This window comes from Gossypium raimondii, chromosome 12 (genome assembly GCF_025698545.1).
Source record: "Gossypium raimondii isolate GPD5lz chromosome 12, ASM2569854v1, whole genome shotgun sequence".
Classification (NCBI taxonomy): Eukaryota; Viridiplantae; Streptophyta; class Magnoliopsida; order Malvales; family Malvaceae; genus Gossypium; species Gossypium raimondii.
Genome location: NC_068576.1, coordinates 53,384,256 through 53,409,712, shown reverse-complemented (window position 1 = coordinate 53,409,712; position 25,457 = coordinate 53,384,256). Strand labels below are relative to the sequence as shown.

General features: G+C 35.7%; 4 protein-coding genes, 2 non-coding genes and 3 pseudogenes across 8 annotated transcripts; 4 read left to right on the top strand and 5 right to left on the bottom strand.

The window, feature by feature from the left end:
• Window positions 1-1,954: 1,954 nt before the first annotated feature.
• Window positions 1,955-3,728, bottom strand: LOC105765178 (uncharacterized). The gene has a single exon (XM_012584144.2). It carries the CDS (start codon window positions 3,002-3,004, stop codon window positions 2,072-2,074), a length of 933 nt encoding a protein of 310 aa, XP_012439598.1. The 5' UTR covers window positions 3,005-3,728; the 3' UTR covers window positions 1,955-2,071.
• A 132-nt stretch (window positions 3,729-3,860) lies between these two features.
• LOC105765177 (PGR5-like protein 1A, chloroplastic) lies at window positions 3,861-6,452 on the bottom strand. 2 transcript variants are annotated; one of them, XM_012584139.2, is made up of 10 exons: window positions 6,165-6,452; window positions 5,871-6,083; window positions 5,666-5,766; window positions 5,512-5,568; window positions 5,113-5,189; window positions 4,926-4,977; window positions 4,745-4,855; window positions 4,562-4,659; window positions 4,414-4,490; window positions 3,861-4,117 (listed from the first exon to the last, which is right to left on the bottom strand). In XM_012584139.2, exons 1-9 carry the CDS (start codon window positions 6,334-6,336, stop codon window positions 4,421-4,423), a joined length of 951 nt encoding a protein of 316 aa, XP_012439593.2. In that variant the 5' UTR covers window positions 6,337-6,452; the 3' UTR covers window positions 3,861-4,117; window positions 4,414-4,420. The 2 variants fall into 2 exon arrangements, with proteins under 2 accessions (XP_012439593.2, XP_012439594.2); XM_012584140.2 differs by having other exon boundaries at window positions 3,861-4,091.
• Window positions 6,453-8,138: 1,686 nt separating this feature from the next.
• Window positions 8,139-9,286, top strand: LOC105765172 (leucoanthocyanidin dioxygenase-like; annotated as a pseudogene).
• A 5,228-nt stretch (window positions 9,287-14,514) lies between these two features.
• On the bottom strand, window positions 14,515-16,522 carry LOC105765171 (glyoxylate/hydroxypyruvate reductase HPR3-like; annotated as a pseudogene).
• Window positions 16,523-16,703: 181 nt separating this feature from the next.
• LOC105765176 (glyoxylate/hydroxypyruvate reductase HPR3-like) lies at window positions 16,704-17,460 on the bottom strand (annotated as a pseudogene).
• Window positions 17,461-17,630: 170 nt separating this feature from the next.
• On the top strand, window positions 17,631-20,039 carry LOC105765175 (uncharacterized). Its single transcript, XM_012584137.2, has 3 exons — window positions 17,631-17,931; window positions 18,499-18,614; window positions 19,031-20,039. Exons 1-3 carry the CDS (start codon window positions 17,821-17,823, stop codon window positions 19,533-19,535), a joined length of 732 nt encoding a protein of 243 aa, XP_012439591.1. The 5' UTR covers window positions 17,631-17,820; the 3' UTR covers window positions 19,536-20,039.
• A 1,205-nt stretch (window positions 20,040-21,244) lies between these two features.
• On the top strand, window positions 21,245-21,318 carry TRNAV-AAC (transfer RNA valine (anticodon AAC)). The gene has a single exon. It is a non-coding gene; the product is annotated as a tRNA-Val (tRNA).
• Window positions 21,319-21,858: 540 nt separating this feature from the next.
• On the top strand, window positions 21,859-23,389 carry LOC105765173 (growth-regulating factor 10). Of its 2 annotated transcripts, XR_008191719.1 has the most exons (4): window positions 21,859-22,228; window positions 22,304-22,594; window positions 22,678-23,120; window positions 23,209-23,389. XR_008191719.1 is itself a non-coding variant. In XM_052624759.1 (3 exons), exons 1-3 carry the CDS (start codon window positions 22,180-22,182, stop codon window positions 23,064-23,066), a joined length of 729 nt encoding a protein of 242 aa, XP_052480719.1. In that variant the 5' UTR covers window positions 21,861-22,179; the 3' UTR covers window positions 23,067-23,389. The 2 variants fall into 2 exon arrangements, 1 of the variants encoding a protein (XP_052480719.1); XM_052624759.1 differs by having other exon boundaries at window positions 21,861-22,228; window positions 22,678-23,389.
• A 1,975-nt stretch (window positions 23,390-25,364) lies between these two features.
• TRNAI-AAU (transfer RNA isoleucine (anticodon AAU)) lies at window positions 25,365-25,438 on the bottom strand. Its single transcript has one exon. It is a non-coding gene; the product is annotated as a tRNA-Ile (tRNA).
• Window positions 25,439-25,457: the final 19 nt, after the last annotated feature.

Here is a 25,457-nt window from a genome sequence, read left to right as displayed (position 1 = left end):
GTAAAAACTCTATACAAATAAGTTTTGGTGTATGATATTTAAATTTTTTGTATTTTTTAAATAATTTTATTATAGATTTTGATCATATTTTTTTTAATATAATATCTGGAATTATATATAGTTTCTTCCTTACTTATAAATAAAAGAATAATGGTAACAAATTGGTTTCAAGGACCATTGGTAGACCTAAATAGCACAGAAAATTGAGAAAGGTGGGATGGGTGAAGCGTTTGCTGAAAATGAGAGAGGGGAAGAAGTTATTAAAGGTACAATGCATGTTATAATGAATAATTGAAAGGCGAATAATAAAACCCTTGAATTATAATTAGGTACCCCAACACGCTGGCACCGCCATATCCACAACTTATTTCCCTTCTGAAGAAATAATTGCCTGTTTTACTATTGAATGCCAATTCAGATTTCAGTCTGTTATTTGTTAATATCTGACCTATTATAAACTATTGCAAGTTGCATTTGTGGTCCGACCTCCTCGATAAACCCAAATTTCATCTGCTTTCACCCTTAAAACAAATTATCTTTAGCTGATTAACGTCTGCTTTTTGGGGGAATGGGTATATGATGACGAGTGTCTAATTCTGGTTTTAGTCTGTATTTTTTTACTTTAATTTAAAATAATTTATTTTCTATTTTCTAATATTATTAATAGTTGAATCCGATAAACTATTTTTAAAAAAATTTTAAAGCATTTGATTCACAATTTTATGATTGAATAACGGTAAATAAAATTCATTGCTTGCGATCTACTAGTAACATTAAAACAGAGGGATTAAATCAAAACATCAGCATAATAGAAGGACTGGAATAAGAGTATGACCAATTATGGGTGGAATAGTAAATGGACACGCTCATGGCTTTTTGACTAATGTAATTTGTAAACCAGAAGAAAAGAACCGAATAACCCTTTCGAATTTTCAATCTAATGGTATTTGGTTTTTTTAAATATTAATGTTGGAGTATATGTAACTCTATTTAAAAATTATTTTATTTTAAAAATAATAAATTTGTATTCTAGAATATGAATATTATAATGAGATTATTTTTATTTATATTATTGTGTCATAATCATTTCAATTTGTGAATTTATATTAAAAAACTCATTATTTATATGGAGTCTTCTTTATATATTTTTATATAATTTTTTAAAATATATATGCATATCTTCACTCCTACAACTTTACCGTTTAGTATTAGTATTTGGTACATTCATAATGCATATTTTTCTTTTAAAACATTCTCAAAAATTTGTCATGTATCTTTTTTTTAATATTTGATTTTTAATATTTTATTATTTATTATAAAACATTTGTCAGTCCTGACTCTGTTTATAAAATTTAAAAATTGTAGTGTAAAAATATTTTCTTTTTATATATATTTTATAATTTGTTAAATAATTATTTTCACAGTGTGACATAATCTAATTTTATATAAAACTTATACAAAATCAAACTAAAACATCAAAATTATTACACAATCACAAGAATTTCAAATATTTCAACCAAAACCTCATTTAATTTTTATATAAATTTTATTAATATAATTTATATAAATTTTTAAATCTGTAATATAATATAAATAATGAATTTCGATAAAAATAAGTGTGGCTGAGCACTATAGGCATGACAAATTAAAATACAAGTTGAGTCATTTTCCTAAATTGGATAAATGTTAAAATTATGCATGAATTTTGATTTAATGTGTAATTTATGTGTGAATTTGGATTTTGCGTGGTTTTAAACATGAAACTTTAATTTGATTCAATTTTAATAAATCACTGATAATATTATTAAATTAGCACATTTTAATTTTACAGACACAAAAATTATATTAATCTAATATAAAAATAAATAAATATATTTCATTAATTAAATTAAAATAAAAATATAAATTATAATTCAAATTTAATGTATAATTCAAGTTTGATGAAAAAACAGAGTTGTCTGTTCCAAGATGTGAACATTCTTTTATATCTCAAGAAACAAATAGATTTGATCTTACAAAAAAGAATGATCTTACACTAGAAAATGGAAAAAGGTGAGACAATTATAACATTTCAAGAAGGATAAGGTGTGTACTCATGTTCAATTGTAGGCGTGGTTCGAGTAACCGATGCTGTTGGAGCCCTGAAATGTCCCACCATTGAAACCTGAAGTGCTTCTTCTTCATACGCTCTCCTCTCCAACTCCTCCATTCTCGCTTTCTTCTTCACCTTAACAAGCATCGACACCAAAAGCAATCCCAGCAGGAAAGCACCCAATGCCGCTCCAATCGAGCTTCCCACCGCCAATTTCCACCTGCTAATCCTCTTCCTCACAGGCATCGATGGCGGTAACTCGATGAGCAAACCGAAATGACCATGCCTGGTCGCAACACAAACATTGGGTGACACTTGGTTTTTCAATTTCACTTTGCCATCCCCTCCAAAGCTAGCACACAATGGCCTGATTCCTCTCCTGGACGATGTAGTGTTTGTAATAACGTTGCTGAAGTTTATTTTAATTGGGTTATTTTCCCTTGCGAGGATTCCAACTTCGAAAGGGGTGCCGGAACTCACATCGGTGCCCGCATTATAAGCGAGGAGGCCTAATACCGGTGACACAAGCTGGTAACCTGAAAGATTATAGTTAGCATAGTATATGGATGACCAATTAGAACCCAAGTTTTGTCTTACTACCATGACTCTTTCTGCACATGGCTGCACATTCACACCTTTTCCCAGATAAAATTCCTTAACTTGAGCACCATATCTGTGGAGACTCCCACATCTAAACCTTGCTGTTTCAACTTTGATGCCCGAGAAATTTGCAGGTAAATTTACAGTTTGGACAGTGCCTGTTTTCAAATGCTTGTCAAAGGACTTTACTATGTTGTCCCTAATGAGAAGATCGAGAAGACGAGCTGATCTGATCCCTTCAGCTTCAGCTTCCGTTGAAAGTAATGATACCCATGAAAGTATTATCAATGTGAGAGAGAAAAAAGAGCCCATGAGAGGAGCTTAGGGTTGGGTAAAAGGAAGTTGGCTACAACAACTGTTGTGTGTGGTTTCTTTCAAAGCTGTATTCTAAGATCAGATTCTTGTTTTCTCTTCTAGATGTGACAGGTTTGAAGTTGCAAAGAGGAATGCTTGTACTGTTTGGGGGGAAGTTTATAGATCATAAAAGAGGCTTTAAATAGTGAAATCGGATCTTATTGAACTCAAATAAGAGATTTTTTCAAGGAATATCGAATTCAAACAGGAGACTTTGTTAAGGAATATCAAATTCTTGATCATGCAAATAGAATTTACCTAGTCATTAAGATGGATGTAACAGTGCAGCTAAAACCAACCGACTGTTTTGGATGAAGTGGGGGCATTTAGGCATTAGGCCATTTTTACCTAAAGTTGCTTGACAATGTGGCAAGTAGTGATTGGGTATATATTAATAAATTCGTTTGAAATTGGCCTAAAAGCTTCTAAAAACATGAAGCCTTTTGCTTTATGGCATGGAAAGAAACTTTGACGAGCAAGGCAAAGGGTGAAATGATTTGGGGGCGTGGCTTGATGATGACCCCTCATATGAAAAAAGAGAAACGAAAAGGAATCTAGCATGCTGCTGTGCCGAGGAATTGAAATGAGATAAAAAAAACCTTTGGGAGCTAGCTCTCAGTCGTCAGTACTCAACTTGTGGTTTCAACATGTTCCCCACTTCAACAAAATTTGTGGGTCTCAACTCTTCTATAAGCTGGCCATAGGGCATCCCGTCAGTCCATTCACTGTTCTTTTTAGTTATCCCTTTGATTTTGGTCCCCAAAGACGCATGCCCAAGTCAAGTTCTTTTTAGATATTGCCAACTCCCCAATCATAGTATAAATATACCTTTTTTGTTTTGGGCATATATATTGAATATAAGATTTTCACAGCTTGTTCACTTGTCTTTCTGTCGAACATGCTTGTTATAGGTATAAAATATATTACTACATGGCTTACAAACAAATATACATTCTACAATGAAGCACATATCAAAACTTATTCCTCCTGTGCTGCAAATGATGTGGTTCCCTGCAAGTAACTCGTCCCGCATCCATGGCCAGTCCTGTTTAAAACTGGGAATTACATTGTCTGGGAAAAGAGACGCAAAAGTAAACTACTAATGTCATTTCTCGGTTAGAAAGTTACTCAAAGCACTAACAAGATAGGGCGCCCCTGCAACTTTTGGAGGGCAGGGGACAGAAATTAAACAAGAAAGTTCAATTTATAATTGAGCAGACAGGGTAGATTGTAGACCGTATTTATATTTGTTCAGAGTTATTGCCAACCTCTCATTTTATTTGGAGCATTCGTGTCTAACAGCTATGTCTCACATATTCAGATATTGTTACAAGTCTTTTGGAAAGGAGCATACTCATAGTATATACCTCGAAATCAAGCTTGGGTTCCTTCTGGCAAAGTAATCAACCGTGTTTTTGAATTATACTCCAATGGGGTTCCACAACTGAAGTGAAAAAAATAAAATTAAGAATTAAAATTACTGAATTTGGTTAGTAAACAAATGATCCGACTTACTTTGAACATTTAAGTGTATTGGTGGTTCCACCATTGGAGATGGATAGTATGGTGCCAAAGAAGGAGACATTCTCAGTACCACAGTTCGGGCAAAGACCCTATAAGGTAAAAATGTTGTAAATTTAATTTCATAGTTTATATAAACATTATATGGAAATGATGAAATAGAGAGGTTTTAGTTACTTTTAGGATTAGAGAGTCTTTGACAACCAATTTTGTGAGGGATTGAGCTAACCAAACTATCAAAGGCACAGCAGCAAACCAAGTAAAAATGAAACTGAACGGTTTTGGGAGCTGCAATTCAATACATCATCAGCCTTTGCATTGCATGCATGCATAAATTTCAGCAGTAATAACAGTTTACCTCCAAAACATATGTTATTTCAAATCCAGTCAGATCATCTAAGAAGAAAAACCTGACAAAACCAGAACATAAATGATATTACAGAAGAAAAACATAACAAACAAGCTAGAATTCTATGAAACAGGCTTGGAATTGGAATGCAGATATCTATAAGGACAGTATTAGTGCAAACGAAGAAAAGACTTACAGTCCCAGGGCAACCACAGTCGCTGGGACGTTCAAGAGGACCATCTTCAAATAGTCAACAGATAGGTCACTGTACACCTATGAGAAGAATGATGATAAAATGACTATGAATTCAACCAGTTGAAACTTAAGTATAATAGTTTGAGTCATTTCCTACCAAGTTAAGCTTTTGAGTTAATTTTACATCCAAATTATAAGAACCAATTGCATAGGATCAAAAAGGAAATGCCTTGTGCTATTGAAATTGAAAGGAATATATAGCAGAAAGAAACAAAATCCATTCAAAATGGCAAGAAGAGAGAGCTAGCTGTTACAGTGGTTTAATTAATGTAACAATGAGGGAACTATATCAACAACCTATGCAGCATGCTTAATTCACAGAAAACAGAAGACTGTATACCTTTCTACTACGGAGACTGCATCGTGGACCCTCAACCACAATTTCGCTTCCTTCCATCTAGTTATGGGGAAAAAGAATATGAAATGGACTTGACATGGTTGCATGGAACTACACACACACACACACACACATAAAGGGACAAATAATGACAAACCTTTAGCCCCAGCTTCAAATCATCAAATTCTTCATCACTCAAAATTGGTTTCCCAGATACATAAGCCATTGAAGCTTCCAAAAATTTCTGCTCATCAGAACCTGCAAAAACAGATGATATAACATTAACATCTTCGAGGCTAATTTCATAATTGCTGACCATATTGTTTGAGCAAGGATTGGTTGTAAAATTTGGGGCTGTATACTTAGCATAACAACACTGCTTCCTTCCCACGTTAGTTCTTCCTTGAGATTATCGAATTCCTCATTTGACATAATAGCTTTTCCTTCATAATAGAATGCCTGCAGAGCTTGAAGAAACTCTTGCTCCATTTCACCCAATGACTTCTTCTCTTTCTTGTCTATACTACAGTATGGCAGAATTTTACTATCAACAACATTATCTTCTTCCACCTGGCCTGCAAACAAATTCTACTCTCATCAGTTCAACAAGTTCCCACAAATCCCAACTGAAATGACATTATTCCACGTTTTAAAACCTTGTTGGTCAGCAGCAGCCTTGATGGGAAGTACGAACAATCTGTGTCGACAACAGAGCTGCTTTCCATTTGATAGAACCCTGGTAGAAGAAGAGAAAGAAACCAGTGGTTTTTGTATATGGCCATTTAGGAAACGATGGGGTGTTAGAGTTAAAGCCAATTTGCTAGCCATTGGACCAATACTAAATCTGTTAAACTGGTGATGATGGAGGAGCAGTGTTATTTGATTGGTTTCACTTTGGTTTTGTTGGAGGGAAAGAGAGATAAGGTAAGGGATGAAAGTGTGGAGGGAAATACAACGGTCTTCGATTTCATTCATGTTCAGTGAGTCATCATCAAGGTTCCTATGGTGATGTCGTTTTCTACGAAAATGTTGGCCTGCATGAGGTGGACATGTGGTTGCCTTGTCTGTTCCACGTGCGTCCATAGGGCCGTCACGTGAACTGGCCTTTCATCTCATTTTTGCTTGCTGCCAAACTACGTTACCTTTGATTTCGAGGCTGCACGTGTAAATAATATAACTTCTAGTTCCTGAAACTTCACTTTAATATTTGTATATTTTTTATTCAAATTTAATTTAACTTGGCTATTATTGTTAAGATGGTCTGTTTTTTTCAACTTTTAAAATTATTCATAGTTTCTTCTCAATTTTTAAATAGAGAGATAATATACTCAAACTCACTCCTCCTGCATTAACAACAATACTCGTATTAGTTGACATGTCTACTTTTAGAGTAGTTCAACTATAATTATTATTATTATTATCATTTGTTAGTGAAGCTTAACTTTAGGGCATGGGCACACTAAGGTCAGATAAAGATCTATAATAACATAGGTCACAGGCTTAGATTTAGGCAAATAAATACTTATTATATGTTACTTATAAGTTTCATTTTCCAAAGGAAATATAACTAAATAAATTTATATTTGATGTATTAATCAATATAGTTTTATATATTATCAATGAATTAGATAAATGTCAAAAAATTAACTTATATTTAAGTAATTTTATATTCAACTTATGTGGCATCATTAGATTCTCTAATGAAGTATAAAATTATACCATGTGAATACATCAAATATATTGACCTATATAAATTCATTTCTTTTACTTCTCTTTCAATTATATGTACTTACAACTTAGATTATAATTAAGAGGAAGCAAAATATTTTGTTAATGAGAATTACCGCATAACAATCAATATGTATGTAGCGGTGTTATAGGATACTTCACAACTTGCAATTCAACCCGTCCTCACAACCTGAAATTTGACTCTCCTCGTGAGGTGGATCCTTCCATCGCTTCTTGCCACCTTGCGAGGTGGAGCACAAGGGAGATGTTTGAGCCGTGAGATGGATCGCCCCATCGTGTCTCGCACCCATTGACATGGCGACCTCGTGAGGTGAACCTGTCGTGCCTCTCTACCTCGCGAGGTGGAACGCATAGAACATATGGGCACTGCTCGCTCTTTACGGCGATACTTGGGTGCGGATTTTGCCAAAGAGACACGCCCAAGTATACATGTCGAGTATAAGAAGAGAACGTGTCATATGCATGGCACCTAATTATTCTCTAGTACATCACATTAAGAGACCTTGATTTATAAATATAAAAAATTACTCCCATCCGGGAGAAATAAAAAAAAACCTCAACAAGTGTGCATCAACCAAATCAATTTGTTTGAGATATGATACCACCATCAACACATTTAAAACAATAAAATCCAACCTTTATAGCGAGAGGTTTTCACACTTTATAATTATTAGGTACTATGTTTTCATTTTGAAATTTTTATCAACATTCATTACACATGCATCACGAGCTCATGTGATTGAGAATTAATACAAGTAATTTAGGGTGAGAAAAAAGAGAAGGGTGAAATTGTATGATACAAATCTTCCAATCAACTCACTTATCTTCCAGTCAACTCCCGTGATCAGCTTCCCATACATACACTGCCCTAGAAACAAAGTTAGGATTTGCTAAAATGATGAGTTCAATTGCCCCCAGAGTGGAGAGCTTGGCAAGCAGTGGGATTCAGTCAATCCCGAAAGAGTATATTAGACCTAAGGAAGAGCTGGAAAGCATAGGCAATGTATTCGAAGAAGAGAAAAAAGGAGGACCACAGGTTCCAACCATTGACTTAAAGGATATCGAGTCCGAGGACATCAAGGTGCGCGAGAGATGTCTCCAAGAGTTGAAGAAAACTGCCATGGGGTGGGGTGTGATGCACCTTGTTAACCATGGGATCTCGGACCAACTCATGGACCGTGTCAGGATCACCGGGCAGAAGTTCTTTGAACTCCCTATCGAGGAGAAAGAGAAGTATGCCAATGACCAAGCTTCGGGGAAGATTCAGGGCTATGGCAATAAGCTTGCTAACAGTTCTAGTGGCCAGCTTGAGTGGATAGATTACTTCTTCCATCTTGTCTTTCCTGAGGACAAGAAAGACATGTCAATCTGGCCTAAAACACCCAGTGAATACACGTGAGTTTTGCATTCCATTACATTTAAACATGATTCACTTCATGGTTTATTTTAACGATTCATATGCATATATGTCTGTGAGTGAGTGCAGTGAAGTTACAAGTGAGTATGCAAGGCAACTTCGTGGCCTAGCCAGCAAAATTCTTTCGGCACTATCACTTTGCTTGGGATTGGAAGAAGGCAGGCTAGAGAAGGAAGTTGGTGGATTAGAAGAGCTTCTCCTTCAAATGAAAATCAATTACTACCCCAAATGCCCTCAACCAGAGCTGGCTCTAGGTGTGGAAGCTCACACAAATGTAAGTGCACTCACTTTCATTCTCCACAACATGGTTCCAGGCCTGCAACTCTTTTATGAAGGCAAGTGGATTACTGCGAAATGCGTTCCAAACTCCATCATCATGCACATTGGCGACACCATCAAGATCCTCAACAATGGTAAGTTCAAGAGCATTCTCCATAGGGGTTTAGTTAACAAGGAGAAAGTTAGGATATCATGGGCAGTTTTCTTTGAGCCCCCAAGGAGAAGATCATTCCCAAGCCACTGCCCGAGACAGTGTCCGTTATGGAGCCTCCATTGTTCCCACCTTGCACCTTTCCTCAGCTTATCCAGCACAAGCTATTTAAGAAGACCTAGGATGGTTTTTCTGGTCAAGATCGATCTAAAATTATATAAGTTGTTTAGTACCTGTTCGAAGTTTGGAAATAAGCCATAATGATACGAGTCACAAAGGCCCAACCCAAGCCCAAACAAGAAGACAAACCATACTTACTTGAAAATCAGGCCAAATTGTCAAAGTGACCCAATTTGTAAAGTTTTATTTTTTAAAATACTTAGTTTAATTTTTTATGTAAATATTCAGTCCAAGAGGCCCAATTAAAAGCCCTTGGCCGAATTTCCATTTAAAATTAAAATAATTAGGAGTTTTTTTAGTTTTAGTTTTCTAATTAGATTAAGAAAACATTTGAAAAGCCTATATAAAGGCTTGGTCAGCCACCTTGTTAGATACTTCCCAATTATATCAAAAATTTCAGATTTGTTTAAGTGCAGAATTCTCTTTGAGTTTTTCTCTAAGAATTCTCTCTTGGGTTTTCTTTAGAAGTTGTTTTAACAATCTTTTGATTGTGGGAGCCATCTTCAGCATTCTTCTTGCCATTGATATTCTTCTTAGGACTTTAATTTAATTCTTGCTGTTCAAGTTCTTTTATTTGTTTCTGATTGTGCCGAATCTTGATCTAATCTCTTTGCTGTTCTTTGTCGCGTTTCAGATTTGTTTAAACTCCAAGAACTCTTCGTTTAATCGATCTCTTGTCGCAAAGACATAATCGATTCAAAAAATCCCCAATTTCTAGGGTTCTTGCCGATTCATCCATACTCTTTTGGGTGAAATTAGATTGTCAAATTTGGGGAAAACTATCTTGGTATTCTATTGGACAGAATCGCAATCTCCTTTAGGGTTTCAAGAACCCTTATTAACACTTATTTCTATTCTCAATTTGATTCTTTGCTGATTTGGGGATTTTATTTCAGATCTGGAAATTCAAAGTTCTAATCTTTTAATTTTCTGTTTCGTTTTAGATCTGATTGTTTAGGGTTTTCGTAGGAGTTTCCCGTGACTTGGCAACTCGATCTTGGTCCGTGCGCAACCCCCGTATCATTTGGTATCAGATTTTGGGCATTTTGGGTGTTCTTGGTTGATTTCTAAACTGATCTCTATTTGTGGCACTGTGATTGAATATAAAAAAATATTTCCCGCAAAAAATTCGGTCGAAAAAGTCAAAATAATTGAAAAATATGAAATTCAATAAAAATTAAAAAAATATTCAGCGGGTTGAGTTTGGTGCCCAAACTTTCCAGATCAAAAACTCAATATTTAAGTACATTCCAGATTTAATTTCATGATTTTTGGAGATCGGGAACACCTCGAACGAAGTTGTCAAGTTACTCCGCAGTTTTTCGGGTTTTCTGGTTTTAGCAATTTTTATTGATTCTTAGCTGTAGGTTTTCATTTGCTTGCTTTTTATTCTTCCTTTACAATATCTAACACCTTCTTGTTTCTTGTGTTAGTAGGATTTAAACGTGTGCACAATCCTTCCTCGGTGCAACACGAATCAATTGGTGTCTCGTCAGTCTTTGGCATCCTAGTGCAAATTAGGATTCTTTGGTAGTCCGGTTCATACACTCTCTAATTGGTTGATATAAACTCTACTAAAACACTCACAAGACTGAATTCTACCTCATTGAGAATTTGATTTTTCTTTTTGAGTGATTAACGGTGAGGTTTGCTAACTTTTATTTTCGAGTGTTGAGTGTTTATTTTTTGCAGGTTTTTTCAAAATGTCTAAAGGTGATAATAATGATGACACATTTAAAAAATTCCAACAACAGTTGGAAGAACAGGCTGCTGCACTTCGAGCGTTGACTGCTACTATCAATGAGGTGCGGTTGAATCAAGAGCCTCAATATCGAGATCCAATTAAAGACGATGTGGATAATCAGCCTCCTGCTCATAGGCGCGCTCCTCGGCGTGTCCCTAGAACTGATTATGATCTTCATGATCGTGGACAACCCTCTTTGGCAAAACCAAAGAGCGAGCAGCAACGAGAACATCTCTTTCATACTCGCTGCCATGTACAAGGTAAGCTTTGTAGAGTTATTATTGATGGTGAAAGTTGCTCGAACGTAGCCAGCACGACGATGGTGGAAAAGCTTTGCTTAACCACTACCAAGCATCCACGACCTTATCAACTACAAGGGCTTAGCAACGAAGGCCAATTTAAGGTCACTCAACAAGTATGCATCACCTTTTCTATCGGTAAGTATCAAGACGAAATCGTGTGCGACGTAGTACCTATTCAAGCCTGCCATTTGTTGCTAGGAGAACCATGGCAACTAGATCGAAAGGCCACTCACGATGGTCGTACCAATAGGTATTTTTTCAAGAATCAAGGAAGGAAAATCACCTTAGTGCCGCTCACTCCGGAACAAGTCCATGAGGACCAAATCAAACTGAAAAATTATGTTGTTAAAATAAGTGAGAAAAAAGAAAAAGAGAATGAAAAAGAGCAAAAAGAGATTGAGAGTGAAAAGGAATGTGAAACAGAAAAGAAAAGTGAAAAAGAAATTGAAGAAAGAAGAGAAACTAAGTTAGAAAAAGAAACAAAAGAAAAAGACAAGGAAAGGGTAGCGAGGAATGTTTCCACTAACCAAGATATGAATTTTTCTTGTGTTGCTACTTTTCAGGTTCCCGAAAGATCGAAAGATAACTTTCAACTTCAATACCTCTCAAATGAAAGACACTTTCATACAATCAACATAGGCAAAGATGAAATCCAACCACATGAGCCCGAAGGTAAGCGAGGTAAGGAAATTTTAGCAACCAAGTCCCGTGCAGATTTGAAAATAATTGTTAAAACTTTTGGTGACTTAGTTCTTAAAAGATCCCCTCATTTTGATCCAATTAATTGTTATTCTTTGATTGTGGTTGATAAAATCATTACGAAAGGAAGCATGAGTTGTATTCTCTTAATTTGCCTTGTGTAAAATCCTCGAATTTGTGCAAATCTGTTTTGGCAAATACTTTCTATTATTTTGATACTTGGTTTTTGAATAAGGTAACGAAATTTGCCAAATTTGTTTTCAATTTATATTCGTGCCTTAAATAGTTTATGTGGTTGTACATGAAGTTTGAGTTCCATTGGACAAAGGTTAACTCAACAACGGAGCTTAAACTACACTATGCCCCCGATGAGCGAAGGTTTGTTTTAAGTGGAAAAGGTAAAATCGACCCTTATTCTTCTGCTAATAAAGGTAAGATGCTTGAAACTTTTGAAACACTTCTGTACTCATCGGATAGTGACAGGGATCGTGTTGATGATTTAATTTTTGTAAAACACTTAGATCGAAATGTGCTTGACTGTCCTATTTTATTTATTGATGATCTATTTGTTTTGATGGTTGATAAAAAGATTCTTGTTTTTGATAATGCATGTGTGAGTGAATCTATAGACCGTCTATAATGCATGGTATGATTGTGCAACTCTGTGAACCGTGTGAATCTTTTCAAATACCTGCTTGTGACGATTATGTTTACCATTTGATTTATTACTCGCAATTTATTCATGGTTTGTGGAAACAATTTGAGACGACTGAATGCCTTAAAACATGTCCATCTTTGTTTCAAATATTTGACGAGGCATTAACGAGTAAATTAGCTTGTTTGCATGGTAATCTGAATCTGTCAATTTGCATGCGTTATACTTGTTTTGTTATGCTTATGATTGGGCTACAAGTTTGTTTGCGTTGCTATTTACTAACTTATGGCTATTCTTTTCAGTGGATTCAATTGCCATTAGTCCCATTCGATCGAGGAAAGTCGATTCCATTTGATTTTTCAGATTCGAGGACGAATCTTTTTGAGGGATGGGGGAATGATACGAGTCACAAAGGCCCAACCCAAGCCCAAACAAGAAGATAAACCATACTTACTTGAAAATCAGGCCAAATTGTCAAAGTGACCCAATTTGTAAAGTTTTATTTTTTTAAATACTTAGTTTAATTTTTTATGTAAATATTCAGTCTAAGAGGCCCAATTAAAAGCCTTTGGCGAATTTCCATTTAAAATTAAAATAATTAGGAGTTTTTAGTTTTAGTTTTTAATTAGATTAGGAAAACATTTGAAAAGTCTATATAAAGGCTTGGCCAGCCACCTTGTTAGATACTTCCCAATTATATCAAAATTTGATTTGTTTAAGTGCGTAATTCTCTTTGAGTTTTTCTCCAAGAATTCTCTCTTGGGTTTTCTTTAGAAGTTGTTTTAACAATCTTTTGATTGTGGGAGCCATCTTCAGCCTTCTTCTTGCCATTGATATTTTTTGGAGGGGAGATTAAAGCCGTTTGAAGGGAGTTGTGAGATCTTTCGGGATTTCAAGGCTTCTTAGGACTTTAATTTAATTCTTGTTGTTCAAGTTCTTTTATTTGTTTCTGATTGTGCCGAATCTTGATCTAATCTCTTTGATGTTCTTTGTCGCGTTTCAGATTTGTTTAAACTCCAAGAACTCTTCGTTTAATCGATCTCTTGTCGGCAGCACATAATCGATTCAAAAAAATTCCCAATTTCTAGGGTTCTTACTGATTCATCCATACTCTTTTTGGGTGAAATTAGATTGCCAAAATTTGGGGAAAACTATCTTGGTATTCAATTGAACAGAATCACAATCTCCTTTAGGGTTTCAAGAACCCTTATTAACACTTATTTCTATTCTCAATTTGATTCTTTCTTGATTTGGGGATTTTATTTGGATCCGGAAATTCAAAGTTCTAATCTTTTAATTTTCTGTTTCGTTTCAGATCTGATTGTTTAGGGTTTTCGTAGGAGTTTCCCGTGACTTGGCAACTCGATCTTGGTCCGCACGCAACCCCGTATCACATAATAGTGTCTTCCATTCCTTTTCTTCATTTACCTGTTTTGTGGAATAGTGGAGACAAAATAGCTTCCCTGTATGAAGCTATTTGTGGAATTAATAGCATTTGTTTACATTTAATGTACCTATTATTATCTTATGCATCATACTCAAAACATGAAAGTTTCTGCCCGATCAACAGACCTCGTAAAACAATATTAGCAAAACCTTCTTTTTCTCAGCAACGAAGCATTAATGCCTTTGACTTGTGCTTTGCTATGTGTTTCCATTACATTTCTCCGCACGAAAGTGCGAGTTTCAGATGTTAATTGGTCTGGTTTCCCGTTGTTGATTGCTTAGTTTTATCAAACAAAAGATGTTTTTGTTAGAAATTGGCCATCCATGCAGCAGCTCTCTCACTTGATGAGATGCAAAAGTTTTAAACAAATGATAAAACTCAAGTAACAAGAAACCTCATCCACCCCATATTTTCTCTTATTCAATGTACAATAGTGGTTAGGTTAGCTTTCCAGCTTTGACATTACAATCCCACATCATCAATAAGTTCAAGCGCTGCCAATCCGAGAAGCTGGCTAAGATTAAGCCACCTACTGACTTCGTATCTTTAGAAAACCATTCATTCAAGTTCAACTACTGACTGCAAAGGTTTACTCGAAAAGAATGCATGCAGGTTGGCTGTGATCAAATCCTCCAGTGCATCGAAACATTCAGGAGTTGCAACAGCACAATGAGGAGACAGTACAACATTTTTCAAGGAAAAGAGCTCTTGGGGAACATCAGGCTCGTTCTCAAACACATCGAGACCGGCACCACGAAGCTCACCTCTGACCAGAAGTTGCACTAATTCCTTCTCGTCAATAAGAGCCTCACGTCCAACATTTATTATTACCCCTTCCTTTCCCAGGGCAGTCATGACATCCTTGCTAATTATGTGTCGAGATTCTTCTGTCAGCATGCAGCAAACAATTAGAACATCATTATTGACTGCAAGGTTATAGACATTTTTAAACCATGGAAATGGAACAGATGGCTTTTTCCTTCTTGAGTTGTAGGAAATAGCACAGCCAAATGGCTCGAGCCTTTTCGCAATTTTAGCACCATGCTTCCCAAGCCCACTAATCCTACTCGTTTTCCTCCTAACTGCACTGATGTTTATAAGGCAACCTTATAATTTAGTTTCCAGAAAACATGAATATGTAACATAAAACAATGACCAAAATGGTGCAGCAACAATGACTCTCCCATGGTTCACTTAAAATTAAAACTTAACCTGGATTTCAGTTATACTTTTCGGGCCAACCCTGCTTATTACTTAGACTACACCACACAACCACATAATTTGAGATGGAAAACAGAAAGTATCTGATATAAATCGGATGGCAGAGTAGTTGGACCATCATGATTTTCCCATTAAGTTAACTAGTGGGCAACACACTCTACTAGTCCAGTCCACCTAACTAGAATTTGTAGCACAGCTTTGAAACCCTCTAGACGCTAATTCTACAGGGCATTTTTGGTGTCTTAAGAGAATTATCTAGAGCACTAATTTGTCAATTTTATGTCTGGTAGGTAACTGGCATCCATTATCATGTTTTAAACGTAGTTGCATTCTTTCGCACTATGCCCCATAACTGCTTGCAAGTCCATCAGCCATGGATACTACAACGAACACCAAGTTCACCCCAGTTTAGAGAGATTATCAAGAGTTCTGCTTTGCTCTAGTAATTACATTGCACCGGAGTTTAACCGAGAAATGCACAAAGAACAACATAGTCTTGCTAAAGAAACTCTTTTTTCAGTATGGTAAGCAAGCACCTTTTGAAATAAAAGAAATACAATCTTTAACAAGCAAAGAATCAAAAACCAAACCTTGAAACCAAGCGGGAATTCCCCATTCTGAGCCCACAGCCCAGCCCGAACGTACTGGAAACTGGCGAAAACTCTTCGGAGAACATCGATAAGGAGGCCTACGGCCAAGTCAGCTACGTCAGGGGAAAAGGCCTTCCCGGCGTTGGTGACAGCGATGCTCCGGCGGCGACACTCTTGTAGGTCAATATGATCAACTCCAGTGCTTGAGCCTACGATAAGTTGGAGGAAAAGGAGCAGTGAGAGGATGTCGCGGGTGATGGGTATGGTGTCCACGCAGAGGAGGACACGTACAGAAGCAGCGTGACGGGAAAAGAAGGAATGAGTCGACTTGGGAGGGTCTGAATCCAGCGAGTCGAGTAGACGGAAGTGGGTTTGGAGACGGTGTTTGAATGGAAAATGAAAGTTGGGTGGACGGTGCACAAGGACAAGCGGCAGCGCTTCTTCTTTAACGGTGGCCATTTGGAGCTCCAAAGCCCTGAAGCTGAACCCCTCAAGTTCTCTAAAAACCAAATTTTTACGGTTCATATTCTTCGCAAGTTTATTTGGATAGGTCTAATGGTACACAAGCAAAGATGGCTAAATTAAATGAAGAAGGTACTGCCGCGAGGACCACAAAAATTGAGGAGGCATGTAAATTGATTTTCATAATTATTACTTGGATATTAAATCACGTCGTTTTCATTGATAAAAAAAAACCAAGCAGTTTGGGCAATAAACAAATCTAACCTTGATTATGATATCATCATTTTCATAAGACAGCTTCATTCAAGTTGAGCTGGTGAAATCAAGGGCTGATCAGAAAAAAATGCCTTTAAGTTCCCTATAACCAGCTCTTGCAATGCTTCAAAGGATTCAGGGGTGTAAACAGCCGCATGATGAGCCAAAACAATATTGTCCATTGCTCTGGCGGCACGTGGGGCTCATCTTCGTGAACATTAAGATCTGCTCGACCCACTCTCCCTTGCACCAAAAACTTCACAAGTTCCTTTTCATCGATCAAACCCCCTCTTCCAATGCTCCTTCCTGGCTTCCTTCCGGACCTTCCCCAATGCTTCCATTACGCCATTGTGAGTTTCTTTCATCAAAGAATAGTATAGAATGAGGGCATTGTTGTTTTACGTAAGCTCATTGACGGTGGAATAGTAAAGGTATGGAACGGTTGCCTTCTCCCTTCTCGAGCAGTAAGCAATGCTGTAACCAAATGGTACCAGCCTTTATGCAACTTCGGAACCAATTCTCCCAAGCCCCACGATCCCAATCCTCTTTCCATTCAACTGCAACCATGAATCACTGGCTAAAAGTTATCACCTTGATACCAGGCGGGTATGCTCCTTTTGCGACCCACGATCCGGACCTGACATACCTATCACTGGCTGACATTCATCGGAGGACATCGGGGAAAAGCCCAACAGAAAATTCAGCAACATCTTCGGTGAAGACTTGACCAGCGGTGGTGACGGCAATGCGTCGGCGGTAGCATTCTTGTAAATATTGAAGCTGAAAAATCTGGATTGCCATTTAGCTCTAAAGCCCAAAACATTCAAAAGATATTTCCATGGCTCAGGCCTAATATGACCCATACATTTCATCTGGGTCTAAACTGAAATGGCCCAGTTTAATCCAGAAAAGAAATCCCATTTTGCAATTCCCAAAAAGTGTCTAAATTTTTAATTTTACTGCTAATTGCTTATTATGAAACCACATGACTGCCGTAAATCAAAATCCCCATTGTAATTCGAAACAAATTGAACTTCCTTGATCCGTGTAAAACCCTAAAAACGCACAAAATTTTAGTACAACGTTCTTCCCTTTTCCCTGTTAATAGAAACATAAAAAAGAAAGGTATTTTTTTCCAACAGATTGAATGCAAAGCAACCGATGGGAGAAGAAAACAAGAAGATTAGGAAAGAAGAGGTAATTGCAAAGCTCAAGGACGATGGTGACTTCGACAAGCTCCGTCTCAAAATCATCCGCAAGCTCAAGGACAACGTACGTTCTTCCTTCTTCTTCTTTTTAATCACAATATTATCTACCTTTTTTACCTTCTATATATTTTTTTCTAGGATTAAGGTAAAAGTTTTAGAATGCTTAACTTTTGGGTAACCTGGAAATCATGGATGCTTGTTGTCTGTGATTGTTTGCTTGAATGGGTTTTGTCTTGATTTTGAGTTTTGGGTATTTTCATGGAATTTAATTTGATTATTATATCTGGGTATAATTTATTAATTTCAATTTCAAGGCCATGTTTGATTAAGCTGCTTTGCTGCTATAGATTGTTAACAAATGTGATTATTGTATATCGATTATCAGCCTATGCTTTTCGAAAACAAGCCAAACAGCTTGATTAAACTTGTTTAGATAAAAGCAGTTGTTCAGCTCGAGCTATGTATTTTATACTTGCTTTCTTTCCTAATGGATTCAAAGAATGACTGTCAACTCAAGAACACGCCAAATGCAACCTTCGTATATTTATTACTTTAAATGAATATGAAGTAAATAGCGGCATTCTTACAGTGTCCCTTTATAATATGTTCTGAATAAAGCAATAAATTGCAGGAAGAATTACGCAACAACATCATTTCAGCTGTGAAGCAGTCGGCAGCACTTAACCGTCCTGGCGCTGAAAACATGAAAGTAAGGCAACTATCAGATGCCATTCATGATGAGGTTGGGTAAGTGGACCTTGTTGTCAAAGTTATTTATGACTTTAAACTTAAGAATTTCATTTATATGTGTATATATGCATATAAGAGTGAAAATTAAGAATCCATATTGGATTACTTAGTTGAAATAATGCGTGTTCCCGAATAAAATGCTTGCATCTTTCTTTATGGTGTGTTTTATTTATGCGAAATCTGGTTATTAAAAATTTCAGCATTGGGAATTATAAGATATGGATATAAGTATAAATTGGGAGCAGTTTGTGATAAGAATATCAACTCAGAGTTCCGTTAGCTACTCAAGAGTATGTTAGATTTTTCACTTAATCTTCACATATGCTTCACCAACTATAAGTTCTTGTTGGTTGTTTCCATGTAGTCAATAATGTTGATGTTAATTTGACACTTCAATTTTTTATAATGATTAGGAACAAAGTGATGGGCCAGATTTCAGATAGTCTCTGGGAAATAATAAGATCGGAAGGTAGCATGAGAACTGAAATTACAGAAACGGTACAATCTGTTTACGATAAATTAGCTAATCCTCAAGGGAAAGAAAAAGGTGAATCATCTGTCCGTGAAATGGTACATGTTGAAAAGGAATCTGAGAGTAATGGTACCATTAAGGCCACAGCTAGAAGAGTCGATGAGACATTATCTGATGGTGATCCACAAGAACCACCAGGTTTCTCTATGTCAAATAATCGTCACAGCAACCACTGTCAGCAATCTCACAAGGCTAAACAGCAGCTTCCTAGGCCTTATGATGGAGCTTTGAAGAACTGTAAGGAAGAGCCCAGTCACTCACAGGAGGGGCAGGAACAAGATGATGTTGATGTTTGTGTGCCACCTGGCTTTTCTGTAGATATTGATCAGAAGCATCCGTGTGATGTCAGTGATGATGACCCTGATGTGCCTCCTGGATTTGGTTGATGAGAGTAAACTTGCAAGTTGTTTCCCACAGCCATCGTGATGTAAATGTTGCACTATAAATGGATCAGTCGTGAACTACTGAGACGGTATACCTTTTTCTCTGCTCTAATGGCCTCTCCTTTCTGTTTTCAGTCGGGGTGGGAACCTTTTATCTGCTAATTGTGATAACCCGATTCCCTATTCCTTTTTGATAATTTTTTCTATGCTAGCATTCTTGAGAATCAGCAAGGGGTTACTAATATTGTAAGAGGCTGTTTTACAAAAATAACCATTCTTATTGTCATCTGTTGGTTTTCACTAGTTCCTAATCTCTGTTGCTTTATTTCATTGTTACTAATAACTGGTTTATTGGAGCTTTTGAAAATGCACAAGGTATGGATGTGAAAATTGAAACTGTATGTACCTCTTATTTGAACGACTTTCTAGATTTTGTATCGACTCTGTATCTTCCCTTTTTTGGAGAAATTTACCTTAATTCCAGCAGCAAACAGGCTGATTTTCCAATGTTTCTATTTCATATAAATGCACTTTGTAGGACTTCTTTGGCACATGAAATGACCATATTAATTCTTTGCATGGATTTTTCTCTCAAACCTTTCTACTTATTGTTGTTGTTGATCTTCTGATAGACATAATTACTATTTACATTTTTTAAGCAACTTCATTATCAAGTATTGATTTTGAGTTTAGAAAAGCAAAGATACTCCACATCTATAACTGGATATAATTGATGAGCGTTAGATATAGGTATGTATTTGACATACCCTTGAGTGAATTCACCAATTTTATATTCTGATTCTGCTCGAGTTAATGTCATTAAGTTACCTTGTGCAAAAGATGAATTTGCCTCACCAACATTTGTCAAAGTCCTTGTGCATATTTGATATGGTCTTAATTTGACAGAAAATAAAGTATAGTTCAACTCTCCTTGCCATTTACTTGGCTTTTCTTAGCACTTGGCTGATATATGTGCAGGCATCCCAATATATAATATAGAATTCATCATGAGGCTTTATTCTAACGGTCATCTTGTCTGTGAAAAATCTCTCTCAACAAAAAAATAGAAGAAGAAATTCGTTCATATGATCATTTTTGCAAAAGAAATTATAATCCAAATGTTTCACATCAAAGTTACCAAAAAACAACCTCCCAATTCTCCATTTGATAAGTTGTACAGTAATGGGTCTCTGCTCCATGCTAAAAGCAATTCAATTCTTTCAAAATGCTTGAAAAACAAACAAAACGGTAAAAGTACTATAGAAGTCATTATATTAGGAGTTACATTGTATTTTGTTCTCTCCACTCAAAAAATAGGTAAATTACTCCTTATATATTAGATTAAAAAGTAAATTAGTTTTTTTATTAAAAAAATTATCCATTTTTGCAGTTAAAAACTTATCTTTATATATTATCATGAGGTATACGTGGCATGTCACGTGTCACTATCTGATTATTCTCTCAGTTACGTTAATTTTTAACAATACAAATGAATGAAAATTTTAACATAAAAGATCAATTTACTTTTTAATCTAACACATAAAGACTAATTTGACCATATTTTGAATGGAGGTGACAAAATACAATCTGACCATATTTTTATGTTTAACATAAAGTTTCCATTATACTTTTACCAAGAGAAAGCAGATATAATACAACCCAACACAATATGAAAATGGTGATTTAAAGAAAAATTATAGTCAATGTCGAATGGTGTCGTGGTGTAGTTGGTTATCACGTCAGTCTAACACACTGAAGGTCTCCGGTTCGAGTCCGGGCGACGCCATTTACAGTTTTTAGTACTTTTGTTTTTGACTGATTTTTGACCGTTGGTATAATATCTAAACAAATAAGCAAAGCAATAGGCAGCTGACACAAGTATCACAATGCTAAAAAAAAACACCTAGAAGTTCGAGTATTGAAAGCTCCAATTCAATGTTATCTTTTAGTTGGGCTTCTTAATTTGCGTACGCCAGAAATGAAGTAATCAAATCCAAGTCGAAACCGTAACTGTTGACCAAATCCTACTCATTCATCACTCTCTTCCCTCCCAGCAGCTCATATCATCAAAATTTAACTCACTCACGTCTTCTTCTTAAGCATATCTGCTGTTTAATGAAAATGAAACTGTTGCTTGTTCCTAAGTGGCAAATAAGCAAATCAGGCCAAAAAGAAAACTCTGTCCTCCTTTGTCATATACTGGGGGTCCCAGATTCTAGTTGTCACGATTCATGACCTGACAGACGCGTTTGTGTCTGCAAACACCCTGCAGAGTTTCCTGACAATGTCAGAACACTTCACTCTTACTTTAATCTTTCTCTCTCTCTCTTTGTTTTTGCATAGAGACAAAGGATTCATAGAAAGACAACTGGGGCGTGCCTTGCTTGCTTGCTGTCATTGCTGCATTTGTCAGGTTTTAAAACAACACGGTAAGAAATTCTTTTTTTCTTTTTTTTGTGAAACCCATTTAAGAAGATACCTCCCCCACCCATCCTCATTTAAACTGCCTGGGAACTAAAAAATTTTCTGACCTGAAAAAAATCTATTCTTACTGCTGCAACTTTCAGAGTGTGTGTAAATCTTGTATGTTGCCAGTCCATACTGCATCTTCTTCTCTGCTTTTGACCCTCATACTGATTATCAAGAAATGGAACCTCAATACACACCTCTCAAGATTGCCCGTTTTGCAGACTTCGGTACACTTTTCTTTTTATACTCTCTCTCTCTTGACTATCATGCATTGGTAAACCTTTTATTTTCTTTTTTTGCAGGGATTGGACTTACAAACATGGAGAGTAATATGTTGAGTAGTGGAGAAGGGTCGCCTCCAATTGGGCTAGGTCTTGAGCTTGGACGTGGATCTGATCATAGACCAACTGGGTTCACAAAATCGTGTGGCTTCACTGTTTTTCAACTACAAGAACTGCAGCTTCAGTCTCTTATCTTCAAGTACATGGAAGCTGGTCTCCCTGTCCCTAATCATCTCCTTCTCCCTATATGGAAAAGTGTTGCTGGTTCTCTTGGTGGTCTCCATGCCAATCCTTATCAACTCTACTCTAGCTGTAAACACTAAACACCCTTCTTTTTCTTGGTTCATAGATTAGATGAAATGATTTTTGTTTTTGCTTTGATGTTGTTGATTCAGATTTGGGTTGTGGACCATTGCACTTGGAGTATAAGAATGGGGTTGATCCAGAGCCAGGAAGATGTAGACGTACGGATGGGAAGAAATGGAGGTGCAGCAAAGAAGCAGTCCCAGACCATAAATACTGTGAGAGACACATGCATAGAGGCCGACAGCGTTCAAGAAAGCTTGTGGAAGCTTCTCAAGCTACCAGTAGTGGTAGTCGTATTATCAGCAATGGAAATGCTGACACCAACCTCTCCATTTCTCTGCAACTTGATAACAGTAATACTAGCAGTAGTGGCAGCAGCAGCAATCTCTCTTCCGGCTTTATTGGTTTCTCCCCAAAGAGTGTTCTTCGTGGAAGTAACCCAAAATCTGAATCTTCAATACAATTTCAAGAAATTTAGAAGAAAAGAAAAAAAGAAAGGTTAACAATGACAGATCTCTAACGTTTGATGTAGGTAAAGCCAAAAGCCTTTGGGAGAGAGTTTTTTTTTTTGTGTGTGTGTGTAATATTTGACATGTGAGAGACATTAATGGTGTTTGTAGGTTTCTTGGGTTGCTTGGTGGTGAGTAGTGATGATGATGGGCTCCATTTCTGATGGAATTTGTAAGTTTGGAAACGTGACTATAGTTATGTTTCAACATGCACCTTTTTTTTTTTTTTTGGTCATCTGTCGCTCTTTTTCAATGCTGTGGTTAAATGACAATGAAATGCTAAACTTTTATATGATTTATGTACTATTAACAACAATTACCATATGAGATATGAGCCAAGTTGTTATCATGATAAAGATAAATATAAAGGATTGTGACTTACAATGGAGCGCTTGAGTTGTAATAACAGATAGTCATAGGTGTCAGAAAATGTATTTTTGAGACTTCGATTTGTAAATTAGACTCGTAAATATTTACGAAGTTAGTTATGTGGTTAATTAGGTTTTAGTTAAGTAAATTTTTATGAATTAAGAGTAATTAGGTAGAAAGATTAAATTGCATAAAAGGTGAAAGTTAAATTATAGATTAAAGAACAAAAAACTAAAAGGACTAAAGAAGCAATTATGCCATATTCTTTAGATGAGTGGGCATAAGGATGAAATATCCTAAATTTTAAGTTAAAATACATATATTATTTAATTCTATGTTTAAATTATAGAATCGATGATTCAGCATCCAACAACAATCTCGAACTCAAATGTGGTGATGTTTATTCTTCGTGTCGGCATATATTTAGGGTGTCTAAATAATAGTTATTTTGTGGTTTGATTGTAAATGAGGTTATAAGTTTAATTTTAGTTGGTTTTATACATATAAATATGTGTTTGTTTTTTAAGCCATATTATGGCATGATAAATTGAACTAAATCTAGATAGGTGCATGTGAATTTAATTTTATGTTTAAGTGCTCATGAACTAGGCAAAATTGATTTGGATTTGATATGTTTGGATTAAAATGACACTTTGATGACTTGTTTTGATAATATGAAATATTTGAAATTATGTTTGTTTGATAGATAATACTTTGAAACCCTATTGCGGCGACGGATGTGGGTTAGGGCCTAGGGGTGTTACATGAGTAAACACAATAATTGGAGACAATAGGATAGTTCAATTGACATTAATATTGTTATCAATGTAGGACGTGTGTTTGAATGCGCTGAAGCGTATTTTCCTCACTATGAGTAGTTCTAAAATAGTTTGCCAAAAAATATAGATATAATCAAAATTTATAATGAAATTATTAAAAAAAAAAAAGAGTATACAAAATGAAAGACAGTGGAGTCCGTCCAAAGCTACAAGTTGGGCTCCTAATGACAACTGGAACATAACAAAAGCCCAACAGAGGCAGCACATGTGATATGGAGAGTTTTCCCGTGGCTTCAACCACCAATTTGACAGTTTGATACTTCGATATATCAACAAATAGAATGATATAGATTTAAGATATCCATGCATTTTTTCTCCCAAGAAAAGAAATATTCATGCATTTTAGTTACATTAATATTATTTTTATAGTTTATTTAAAATAACTAAATTAAAATATATTCAAATCAGAATCACATGTGATGATATTTAAATTTAAAATAATTTATACATAGTAAATGTGCATGGTAAAATTTAAATTTGAGCACTCAAAATCTAACAACCTCTTCCTTTACTTTTTTTTATGTTCTATTCGTGTCGAGTAATTTTGAATTAAATATTTAATTAGGGTTTAATGTGATGACATCAACTACTTAAATTAAATATTAGATACTCAAAATTGACCCAATTAAAAAAGTGCAAAATTTTTATTAAAAAAAAGAAATTAGCATATTTTAAAAGAAAAACATTAGTTCATTTATTGTTGTCTCTATTTTTAAATTTTACATTGTGGCTTTCAAGTAAGAAGAAATAGAATAAATGTTAAACAGAAATTTATTAAATTTGAAATTTTTGCTAAAATTTCGTTATTTTTGTGACTATAAATATTTTTCACGTTTTATTTTCTATTTTTCCATAAAAAATAAGATGAAAAATATTTTAAAAAATTAAATATGAATAGTATTTGCGTGCGAGCAACATTGTGTGGACCTTAGAAAGGAAAGGACCTCTAAATAAGGTAAACGAAACTGTCCCCGTTAAATGATTGAAGGAGGTCAAATGGATGGAAAACGACGCCCTTTCTAGAAAGGAAATAAAAAGAAAAAATAAAAAGATATCAAGTGGCCCATGCAGGTCTCGAACCTGCGACCTTCGCGTTATTAGCACGACGCTCTAACCAACTGAGCTAATAGGCCATTGACATGAACCTGGAAA